Source organism: Thermobia domestica, chromosome 18 (genome assembly GCF_964235325.1).
Source record: "Thermobia domestica chromosome 18, izTheDome1.hap1.1, whole genome shotgun sequence".
Lineage (NCBI taxonomy): Eukaryota > Metazoa > Arthropoda > Insecta > Zygentoma > Lepismatidae > Thermobia > Thermobia domestica.
Window position 1 is genome coordinate 11,320,925 of NC_137471.1, and position 12,974 is coordinate 11,333,898.

General features: G+C 34.3%; 1 protein-coding gene across 1 annotated transcript in view; it reads right to left on the reverse strand.

Moving 5' to 3' along the window:
- Positions 1–2,250: 2,250 nt before the first annotated feature.
- LOC145675675 (uncharacterized) overlaps positions 2,251–12,974 on the reverse strand; it is a 35,502-nt gene continuing 24,778 nt past the window's right edge. The window contains exons 2-3 of the mRNA XM_081746264.1: positions 11,747–11,808; positions 2,251–3,949 (exon numbers count right to left, since the gene is read on the reverse strand). Coding sequence (XP_081602390.1) covers positions 2,671–3,897 — 1,227 coding nt within the window. The 5' untranslated portion in view covers positions 3,898–3,949; positions 11,747–11,808 and the 3' untranslated portion in view covers positions 2,251–2,670. The remainder of the gene's footprint in view (positions 3,950–11,746; positions 11,809–12,974) is intronic.

Genomic DNA, 12,974 nt, shown 5'->3' on the forward strand with positions numbered 1-12,974 from the left:
GTAAGCATACTTTTTTATGTATCTGGGGATGATGCTATAGGCGAATCCACTGTTCGAAGATGGGTGGTCAAATTTAAACCATAGAGTTTGAGCCTGGAAGAAGAGATGCGTTCTGGGTGACTGTCAACAGTGGGTGACGTCAAAATTAAGGCGCATATTGTGTATAATAAAATATCTTCGACAACAGAAATAGTAGAAGTGATGAATTTACTTAAAAAGCACAGTTTACGAATACTTGGTGTAACTCAGTTACACATCTTGCTACGATATTTGGGTGTCACACCAACTATCAGAGAAAAACTAACATTATTTCAACTTCGAAATGTTTGTGAAACGAAATAGTTTTTTTTTTTATTATTTATTTTTAAAAAATGGAGTCAAGTTGGCAGACCATCAAATTAACATTCATTGAAAGATCATGTTTTCTCTTTGGTGCGATTTTAAGGCTATTCTGTAGTATGATTGACTTCCACAAATCAAACATCCGACATACAATGTATCCTCCACGAAAAACTGCATCTATACATTTAGTGAAGAGACCACAGCAAGTGAACAGGAAACTCGTTGTTTTCCACTATGATAATGACAGATTGCATATTATTGGACACTCGTAGAAAATCGAACAAGTTAGACTGAGTCCTAACACACCGTATTCATCGGACATTGCGCCATCCCCTTCCTCTTAGTTCTATTATTTACAGAAAATCATTGTGTGTCAAAATTTCGATAATTTTCCAGCTCAATTCTACGCTGATAGTATTTTGAAATTGTCAGAATGTTGGAAACAACATTGCGAAAATGAAGATTTCTTTTCCACAATATTATAATATTTGTTTTCTGTTTTAAGATAAAAACGCTCAGAACTTACCGAGAAACCTGATAAAATAGTTCATTTATTACAGACATATAAAACAAACAACTTTTGAAGCTGAATAAGTGAGAAAATCGCTTGAAATCCTCCACGTAAGACATGTTTCTCAAGTTTAGGCCTTGCAATCGTTTTGTTGACTTTTTCATAGACAATATGACAGCTGTGTTGCCAACATTTGTAAGCATAATATTCTTTGAGAATATGTTTTAAAAACAGCATTTTATTGAAAGGAAGCCGAAATATTAACTCTTACAACTACCAAAACGTGAAGTTACAACTAATTACTGATTGTTTTTACCTGAAAATTTTCTTTAATTGTAAGAAATATAAGTTTCTATTGTTAACATGATGCTGTAGTATACATTTTGTTTACAGACAGAGTAGGGGAATGAACTCAACTGCATTTGATTACGTATCATGTTGTTTTGGTTTCTTGTGAACTACTTTTTAATTAACATTATTATGTAGTTTTAGTAATTGTATGTTAAAACTATTTTGTTTATTACAAACTAAAGACAACTATTATTTAAAAAGTAGTCCACAGGAAACCAAAACAATATGATATGTAACCAAATGCAGTTGAGTTTGTTCCTCTACTCGCTGCCTTAACTTAGATTTTAGGGAAATTGTTTTTCTGGCAACATTGTAATTTCTATGGATGGCAACACTGAACATTCTTCAGGTTCATATTTTCTGTTGTAGAATAGCATTATCTATGATTGAGGTGACTTGCATTTCATTATCTCCTTTCACTGATGAATAAACAAGCAAAAGAAAAATGGTAAATTTTGTATCATTTTTAGTAAGGCAGGCTCTTAACAAGTAGGTACAAAATGACCGCCCTTGGTAGTCCACGTTACAAAAAATACCTACGTAGTGCGGAGGTTAAAATATCATAGATGTGTTCATTAACTTTCATTTGAACAAATAAAAATAAAATAAAACGATCAACTTTCATATTAGCGATAAAAACAAAAAAACTTAAATGTATTACACACACTAATTATTTTCTAGAAAGTTCATATTTATATGTTAACAATAGGGTTACAATCATGTATCAGTCACGTAATAGGTATTTAAAACAAAAATAACAATAAAAATTATGTTTGTGTATTCGATGTACACACAAATTGTTTTCGTAAAATTTAACTAGGATTCACTAGTTAAGACGAAAAACTTTTCTTGTTAAACATAATATTATCTTAGATTTCTGTAATTCAAGTAAAATATGAAGTTGAATAATCAACTGCAATTTGTTTTATGAAACTTTAAAAAAAAATATATATATCTTTTGGTTAATTACGGTGGGTCGTTACAAAGTACCATATTAATTATTATTTAACATCACTTGGTAATATTATATATATATATATATATATATATATATATATATATATATATATATATATATATGATTAAATATATACGATTGCACACAGTCTATATGTTTTTAGACATACAAATATATTTTTACTTCTGCTTTGAAAATAGCACAAAAATTATTATTTTTTAAAAAAATATTATAATGCTATTTTTTGAAATACGTGCCTTCTGCGTTAGTAAAATATATTAATTATTTCGTTGTACAAATTTAGAGCTTAAAAGCGTAGATTAATTTGTATTTTCATTACTGGAAGCTCCACATCAATATTCAACATTTATCAATATGTCGTACATCATAAACATATAGTAGCAACCAATCTGAAACGTGATTCGCTATTAACAATAAGGATTTCATTATCTCATTTTGAACTTACAAACCACTGTATTGTTTGTCAGTCACAATACAAGCCAAACATTCACGTTTCAAATTTCAGATAGCGTTTCATTTTCGGCGGTAAAGGAAGCTTCGCTACATCAGGCACATTAACCAACCGACGAATTCTTTGCCTGCAGAGATCCATAAGACTTACCTCCCGATGCAGTACAGCACCGCATAACAATTTGGAACACGATTCGCCTTTGGTCCACCACCAAACAGAGAGTTTATGATCTGATGCGCCTAATGTTAGAAGGCAAGTACCGTTAAGGCGAGAAGCATCATATACCAGACATGGTATAAGCCCCAAAACATGATTAGTAAAAGCTATCACACCTAAAGAATCGACATTAGACGCATCAATAATAGCTATTTTGACAATATATCCCAAATAAAAATTCATTAGCATCACACACATGATTCTGTCCTCAGTTTGGTTGTACGAAACCAAATTTTGGCACATTATATACATATCGTGGGACGCATCATCTTCATCATCATCATCATCACCTTGATAGATACCGTTATCAAGAACATGAATATCATTTAATTTGAACGTCAAAGCTCCTTCTTCTTTCAGAGTGCGAGCATTAATAATGGACAGATGTCCTTTGATTGCTAATTCATTTACTCCATACACAATGATACGAGTGCCTGAATTATTATAAGCAACCGCCTGAAATTTTCGATCTCGGAGCGTTTTGAAAGTTAAACCTCCAGTATAATTCAAGATGAACATTTTCGACCATTTCCTAGCACTCAGGACAAGTGACGGAAGCCTCAAAATCCACTGAATACAATAGTCACTGCGATCTCGGTAAGGAGGTATAATACACTCAATGTGAGCTATACTGGTAATATCACGATTAAAATACTTCACTGGATCCTCAAAAATACTTACTTTATCGTGTAGCAAATCGTAAAGCATAAACCTTACAAAGCTGTCTTTTTTAGTGATAAACTGCAGGACGGCATAACGATCGTTTGCACCAATACACACTGGTGAGCCAACTATCCTATCCGAGTCATATGGCGAAAAGCACGGCAACTTAACCTCGAAATTCTTACATTGTGACTCATTCGGAAGTAGCTCGAAGTCGAACTTATTCTCCTGTTCTTTCAATTTCCATTGACGGATTGTGACTTGGTTATGTTTAGGTACGGATACCTGTACAGCACAGTTGTTGGTTTGTTCTGGACGCACACCACTGAAAGCAAATGGCTTATTTCCGGAAGATGTTTTATGTCGTTGAAACATACCTAACATAGTGATAGGTATCACTGGTCCAGTGAGCAAGAACGTTCTGTCATAACTCTACCTGAAAATCAAATAAAGGAAAACAAACATGAGCTATATAATTCTGCTAATTTTAAATATGCAGATATATATTTGATGTATCAGTGATTTTTTTTCAAGAAGTATCACATTGCAGTTTCCACAAAATCATAGAAATGTGATGCAAACAACAAAAATGTACCCTAAAAATGTAATACATGCATCTGTGATCATAATTTATTACTGAATAAGATATTTTATTACAAATATTATATATACAGATATACCTAGGTATATATATAGTTAAAAATTTCAGTGATAAATGTCAATTCGAACACCAACACTTTCCTTTACGTGCCTTTTAGGTTCTTAATAATACAGTCCAATCCACTACGGACTACATAGCATACAAGCAGAGATTTGCCTTAAACTGACACCTTTGACATTTTATTTTTTTGTTTGAATATATATGTCATTACTTTTCCTGTACTTTGCTTTCTATCAATATACTTGTTTCTGATACAATAAAAAAGGTTTATTTCTTATTACATGTCACGAGAAATAGTAAAACACATACTACTACAATAACATTAATAATAATAATTATAATAAGAAGAAGAAAAGAAGAAGTAAGAAAACGGTAAAGAGAAAAACTAATATAAAACATAATGTAGATAAAATTGAATTAAGCATTGTTAGAAGGCAAGTACCGTAATTCTTTGTCAACACTGTAAAAATTGTCAATCTCTTTCTCTTTCTATCTTTCTAAAACAAGCAAACAAAAGCTAAGAACAGTAGTCTCAAAATTATATTTTAGCTTAATGTTGCTAAAGTTATTAGTTATTTTTTTTTTTCTCTTTTTTGCTTGATACTGTTAAGTCTAAATTTACATACTTAAAGAATTTGTCAATCATTTTAAAATTTCTCATTTCCAGTACAGAGGAACTCAAATCGTGCTATTCCTCATGCTATGACTCGGTACTTTAAAACTTATGTTTCGTAAACAGTATTTACTGATATATGCATTATCTAGTACTTTTTCCTTGCATAATTGGTCAAAATCTTTTCTTCTATTCGTAAAACTCTCCAAATCCCAACAATCATACCTATGTGAACAGTAGCTCATTTTCATTTTTTAAAATATAGAGGTCGCATAAAACATTTCTGCATAGATTCTATTTTCATTGTCAAAGTTTTAGAAACGCTGTTTTATATTACAGATCTAAATTCTAGTTTTGGTCTTACATGTAATTTATATAAATATACATTTGTTTTATCTGTTTGAAATACAAGTCACAGTTTAAGAATGAAACCTACAATCCTTCTGCCACCTTGTACTATGGAATTTGTGTTGTAACAAAACTTTAACTGACTGTCAACTGTAATACCTAGATCTTTAATAATGTTTAATTTCTTTTCTTGTACATCACTGAAGCAGGCCTTGTAACACAATATTGTGTTTTATTTGTGTATGTCATAGATTTTGTTTCCTTACCATCAGGGATGTAATGGAGGGTATACGCGGGTATACGGCGTATACCCACCTCTAATTTTTGAGAACTATCGTATAGCCACCTAAAATTTAGAAAGTACGCGGGTATACGCTACATTCGATGCATAGTATACTCACTTCATTGAAACGAACAACTGCTTTTCATCTAAACAAAAAGAAAATCTCACTAGTCGTCAGGCTGTTGCCGGCAGTGATGTCTAAATTCTTTTAAACTGTTTATGTTTTCGGAGTGTGTGAATCAAGTTTTCCGAGAATCCCTTCTATAATGGAAAAAACACTCTGAACCTGAAGTGGTTTACTTCAAATGTCACATGTGCTGCCCCTCCTTCCGAAAGCTGACCTCTGGTGCTATAATAAAATAAAGCCAAACTGTTTCCAAATGTTTTTCTTAGAAACTCTTTTGTTTCTAAAGATCACTGGGAGATAGAGTTGCGAAGAGGGAGAGTGAGGGGTAGGACATATATTTATATGGTGACATTGAAGTTGTTCTGTTTTGACCAGTGCCCTCTGGAGTCACTCACTCTCTTCTCGCTCTCTATCTCCCGGGGAGAATGGAGCGGACGGTAGTTTTCACATGTCAATGACCACAGTTTTCACGCCCTCTTTGATCCAAATTCGAAGTCTGCCGATTGGCTACAATACGGGGTAGAAGCAGTTGTTTTATAATTGCGGAAGGAGGTTCCAAGAAAATATGGTCTTTAGGGTCAAGAGCTAAAAAGAAATATTTACGCCAAGAAATCGTTGACCTCCACAAAAATGGTCTAGTTTCAAGCTTTCACCATCGTTCCCAAGTGCTCATTTGTAGCCGCAATTGACCAAAAAAGCTAGTATTACTAGTAGTTTTTCAACAACCTATCGGGCAAATAAGGGGAGGTGGTAAAAATAAACATTTTTCTGTTTCGTTTTCGTTCAGATAAAATAAAAAATATTTGAAGAAAATTTGTTAACAGGAGGGGGTAGAAAACAAAAGTCAGGAATGATTTGTAGCGTATAAGCATGTCACAGCAATATTTGGTCACTTCGATACAGCCTAATGCTTAGTAGTGTTTAAACTTTCTTTGTGGGTTGACGAATTAAGAGGTGCGTTGCAATTTGTCCAAGAAGCTGTTAGAAAATTGGTTAAAAAGAAGAGACAATAGCTGTGAAAGTTCCGTTGATGAAAATGTAAAAGCAAAGACATCGAGAAACAGCGAAGAAAAATCCAAAGAACATGTTAATTTGCCAGATACTACTTCACAGAAAGAAGTAAGTATATTTATTTACTTATTTATTTATTTATTTATTTCACATTATAAGATTGTTATGGCATCTCGGCTTGATGACGAAGATGTCAGAGGGATAAGGTTCCTTGTTAAAGGCATTGGAAAGGAGACAATTTGAGGCCTATAAGTTAAATACTATTCTGATATTTGCCTGGTGCGAGTGAAGAAAAACTTCTCTTAGGATAGCTGATCTGCAAAGGCTTTTTCACACGCTCTTGACTGATTTATTATTATTATTATTGCAATTTACGTCTATGTAAACGACCCCAGGTTTAAATTTCGCTCAAAACAGCTGTAGAGTAATTCTATTTAAAAAAAAAAAAAAAAAAATCAGACAACCATCCTCACTGGTCTTTCCAAGCTTTTCTTTGACAGACTAAGTGAATGCTGGAATAGTACATCAGCTTATAAGTCCAGGCAGTGTCCTTTTGAAATCATTTTTTCTGACAGAGAGCTCAAGGTTTAATAATTTAATAAGCAGTGATGCAACACAGAGAAAATATTTGATTACGGAAATTGTAATCTACCTAGAAGAGCTAGACTTGCGGGTTTTCTTATTTACCTCCTCGGTTTTAACAACAACAACAATAATAATAATAATAATAATAATAATAATAATAATAATAATAATAATAATAATAATAATAATAATAATAATAATAATAATAATAAAAGTTAAAAATTCAAATTTGAATTTAAAAAGTGGAAAACTCCCATTCTTTAGTTTAATACTTTTATTTCTTTAAGGAAATACTTTTAGGAGGATCATTTTTTGCCTTTGTTTAGTTTTCCTTGTTTTTTTTCAGGGTGCATATTTTATTTTTATTTATTTTATTTTATTTAACAATCACCAGATACAACTCAGAGTCCATTTTATACTGAATATCCAACAAACAATAACAATGGAAAGGATTTGGGAAGGTATCGGACAGACCTGTTTAGAAGGTACCATCCCAAGATTTGCCTGGTAGGACTGAGGGAAACCCGGTAAACCCGTCAGGATGGTCGGCAGCGGGAATCGAACCCACGGCCTCCCAAATCCAAAGCCCAGACTCGGTAAAATTATCGATAGTGATTTTTTTCTTTTCGAATCGCTCCTGGCGGGAAACCTAAGTCTCAAATCGAAAGAAATTATTGGACTAAAGTTTTAGATGGGTATACCGATACTACCCGACTCTAACTTCCGCGTTGGCATCAAGGCTTAATTCAGTCATAAATTGGCCTGGAAAATTTTCTCCAAGGTGCCTATTTGTTGTTTGGTCGAAGCGGCTATTTTGAATCGCTTCTGATTAAAAAAAAAAAAAAAAAAAAAAAAAAAAATTTAAAAAAACTTAACGGACTAAAGTTGCAGACACGAAAAATATTTGATCATCGTGCCACCGCAGGTCATATGCTTAATTCGGTCTAAATTTGTGTTGAAATTGGCGTCTAGAGCAAAAGAAATCTTCGTGTCTGGAGGTCGCGATAAAGTACTAGATTTGAACTTACGACATCCAGTGTGAGCCAGTGAGCCAGTGTGAATTGCCTATAAGCAAGAATATTTCATAACTTTCCGAAGATATAACTATCTGATAACTATAAGGACCAATTTTTCATCAGTATTCAATGAAGAAACACTGATTAGTAGGACAACAATAATGCTTAAAAATCATAACAGAATATTACACTCATGGTTGGTACCTAATCTCTGTCTGATATGAAAATTCTTGATGCTGACTAGTGGCCGACTGAAATGGATGTGCGTTATGGAGAGAAAGAAGTAAGAAGATTGTGCGCGCGGTCGCGCTGTTGTAAAAAGTACAACAGTGTTGTTGTTTTTGTTGTAAGTCACTAACTGACTGAACTGACTGAATTGTAACTGACCGAATTTATTGCATGTGTCGTTTGTATTTTTATTTATTTTTACTATTTTGAATGTGGCAATGGGATCACAATGTGAATATAAGTCAATAACATCTTTACTGTCAAGTGTTGTAAAAAGTACAACGCGCGACTGCCCGTGTTACATAGACAAACGCGACTACCGAAAGGTTAATCTGGACGTTCAGGATGCTCAGATGGGTATGCGGGATTACATTGACAATTCGTCGTCAATTCCTAATGCATTGAAGCCTCTTCAAAATTGCATTTCCACATTTCCTTGCAGTACAGCAGAGTGCGAAAGGGGTTTCAGTATAATGAATCTTGTGGCTACTGATCTTAGATCAAACCTGCTAGTGAGCAGCATTTCCAATGCAATGTTTATTAATATCAATGGACCGCCTTTAAACAAGTGGAATCCAGAATCATATGTAAAAACTTGGATGTGTAATCACAGGAGTGCTGAGGACAACCAATCCAAAAAAAAAAAAAAAAAAAAAAAAGGTGCCAGTATCTGAAGAAGACAATGGAAAAGCCTCTCTTTGGAAAATATTGTAGAATCTTTTTTGTCCGAGCAGAAACAGTGTATATATTATTAGTGTGCGTGATTGTATATTAGTGACTGATTATATATTAGTGCTTATATTGAAAAAAATCTGCTGGATGAACATAAGTGCATTCGTAAAAATACAGAAAGAGAAATACAGGAAGTAATAATTAGTGTATATGCATATACAGTAGAATATAAATTGTGTGTGTTTGTGTACTGAAGAGCGTATCAGATTCACAGAAAAGAGCGCTGTTAGTATTAGTGCCAAAATATTAATGATGTTAGCGGCCTAAAACTTTCTTGTACCCTATACCTTGATGTACGTACAGTGGTAAGTACAATAGTTCTTTCTTGTTTCCTTGATCTTTTATTTTTAAAGATGTTTTGTTGTTTTGCTCACAGTGACTTTACTCAGTTTTGATAAAGCGTTGGCTTCTTATTCGAGAGGTTAAGAATTCGATTCCGGCCGCCAACCATCCTGATAGAGATTCCTTAGTCTTTACAGGCAAATGCAGGGATGGTCCCTTGTATACTGGCCCTAGCCGATGACTTTCCAAGCCCTTACCTTTGTATTTCTTATTCAGTGAAAAATGGCTAAGAGCCGTATCTGAAGTTGGTAATCAATAAACATATGAATCTTCATCACCAGATCAGAGCTTCAAAGCCGTAATTTCTCGTACCAAAGACGAGAAGTAGTAGTAAGATAATGTGATGTATTTCCAAATGAATATTGAATGACATCACACACACACATGCATACAAATATACCTACACACGTATACAGGGTGTTTCATAATTCCTATTACAGCGCATGGAGGTTGAAAGTAGATACGAAAACATGCGAACAAGTTTATTACACCGAAGTTAAACCTGCGTCCTTTCCGAGTTATGAGCGCGAGAAAATGCAGAAAATTGAACTTGAATCTTAATAGCACAAAGACTAATACAGTTAGAGGATGCAGTGTAGTGAATTTAAGAGGAAACCACACCTGTATTACCAGGAAATACTAAGTTGAAGAGTATGGGGAAAATAGATACAGAATTTCTCAAATTAAGTGCAGATCTCATAGATAATGGGGCAAGGTTTAGTAAAAGCTTGTGTAATCTTGAAGTGGCATTTTTCGAAAATACAACACAGTTTCCTCTTAAATTCACCATACCGCTTCTTCTAACGGCATTAGTCCTTGCACTATTAATGCTCAAAGTTCAATTTTCTGCACTTTCTTGCGCTCATAATTCGGAAAGAACGCCTGTAAAAAAACTGTTTTTCATTGTTTTCATGTCTAGTTCCAACCCGCAAATGCTGTAACAGGAATTATGAAACATCCTATATATATATAATATATATGTGTGTGTGTGTGGCAGGGGATGGAGCGTATACCCACCTAAAAAATTAGCATTACATCACTGCTTACCATTAGTTTTTAGTACATCGTATCTTGTATTCGGCGGTTGGGCTTGAAGGTAAGTGGCAGGAAGAAGGTGTGTAAATGATGATGATATTGCAAAATTATGAGCAAACCCACTGCTTATTTTACGTACTTTAAAATAGGTAATAACATTATAAGGCAAATTCCATTAAATAATAATAATAATAATAATGTGCGATAATTACAAGTAATCTACCAACCGCTTCCCTGCCCCAAATTAATAAGCTGGGGAATAAATATGTGGGTGTTCACGTATCAGTGATCTAGATTGATTGATTGATTGATTTTTAGTTTAGCGTCCCTTTCAGCAGCGAGGCTATATGAGACGTGGACCTACTGATTAACGTGGAATCCGAACCACATGAGCTCCCGCCGGGAATCGAACCCGGGTCTCCCACGCCAAAGGGGCGTACGCTAACTGCTTAGCCACGGAGGAGCTCATCAGTGATCTAGAAACTCATTTCGAATCATAACCAATCACTTTATTCCTCTGACTTAGCATCATGTGACTTTTGACTGTTGCCGAAAAATAAATTATATTGTGCAGCTATCAGTAGATAAGCTCCAGGAACATTTCCGGTAGCGACATAATTACCTCGGAAGTATGTCACTGCACATGTAAACAATTTTCAAGTGTACAGTTGAGCAAACTTTTTTTCTTTTTCATAGTCGATTTTGAGAATTAAACTAATAGTTATAAAAGGAACTACATAAGATTTCAATGCTACTTCTATTCTCTTAAGTCGGATATGTTAATACATTTTCCTTTTAAATAACAGGTTCAAGCCTGCCGATTCTTGTTGATGTTGATTTTTAGTTTAGCGTCCCTTTTAGCAGCGAGGCTATATGAGACGTGGACCTACTGATTAACGTGGAATCCGAACCACATGAGCTCCCACCGGGAATCGAACTCGGGTCTCCCACGCCAAAGGCGCGTACGCTAACCGCTTAGCCACGAACGAGCTCTTGCCGATTCTTCAACCACTAGGAAACTCACATATTGTAGAATAACAAACTCAACCAACTTATTTTATCAGCAGTAAAACTGTTAAAAGGACATGAGAGTCACGTGCAGACTATCAATAAGTCAAATTTGCCATAGTTAGGGAAGGGTTAGCCACCTGACATTGTCATCAGGAGAGCCACAAAGAAGTTTTAACTTTCTGAGTGACCTTCAAGGAAAAAAAAAAAGTTGTTCTGAACTATATACCTACAGTATACTTACTTATTTCACTGCCTTGAATATTAAAGGCATGAAGCTCTTCTTATCTCGTTCCTGCAGGAAGACTGTAAGAAAACAACAAACATTTATTTTGAAAGTTTTACTGTAACTACATCAATGTTACAACCAGTTCTACACAAATCTCTTTACTGTACAACGTTCCCAGCTATATTTCAGTGTTAAACAGCTCAACTAATATTACTATTTCTTCCTTCGATTTCACTTTTTTCTCCCTTAAGGTGCATGTCCGTTCCTAAGTTATTTTTTACATTATTGTTTATCACACTGTTCCGTTTTTTTTTTTTTTTTTTAAATATAGGATGTTTCAAAACAACACCGACAACGTTTGGGAGGTGATTCCTGACACCAAGATAAGACAAAAAATATAGACCAACTTGCACAAATGGTTCCTTCCGGAGTTACAGGCTGCCAAAACTTGAGAAAAAAAAAAAACTATAAATGTTTATAGTTCCAAAACTATGGGACCTACTGTAGTTGAGTTAGGATTTCACTTAGAAACCAGTATTTGCCCTATCCAAGTATCCAAGTTTTAGAGACCTGCAATACTTCCGCAACAATTTTTATAGAGGTAGTTGGTAACTACTTCAAATTATATGCCCGCAGCCGAACTCTCACTTGCGTATTATCTTAGTAAAAATTGTTGCGTATTATCTTTGGATTCTAATTCATGTATTTTTGGATAGCACACATATTAGTTCCGAAGTGAAGTCTTCCGACTAAGATAGTTCCCATAGTTTTGGAGCTGTGGACCTTTGAATTAATTTATTTATTTACTTTCATGTTTTCAGCAGTCTCCACAAAGGAAGCATTTGTGCACCCAGGTTGGTCTATACTTTTTTTATTTTATCTTGGTGGCAGGAACGGTACGTGACGTTTGGGCGCCGCCGTTTGGGCACTGGACGTTTGGGCGCCAGACGTTTGGGCGCGAGTTAAATTAAAAAGTCATTATGTTAGGCGCTGAGTACTAAGTTCCAATCAAGATATCACAAGGTGTCTACTGTAGTGGAAGTCCTTGAATTATACTGGATTTTGTTTTACATACTAGAAATACTGGGATTTCAAAATTCTAAAAACTAAATTAACAATTAAATTTTGTAAATTTAAGTTTTAACCAAAGTTAAGTGTGCTTTTTATTTGATAACTTTTCAAGCCAAAGATAAGTAGACCAGACTAGATATGATTGACTGCATTACATACATAGTGAGCCTAT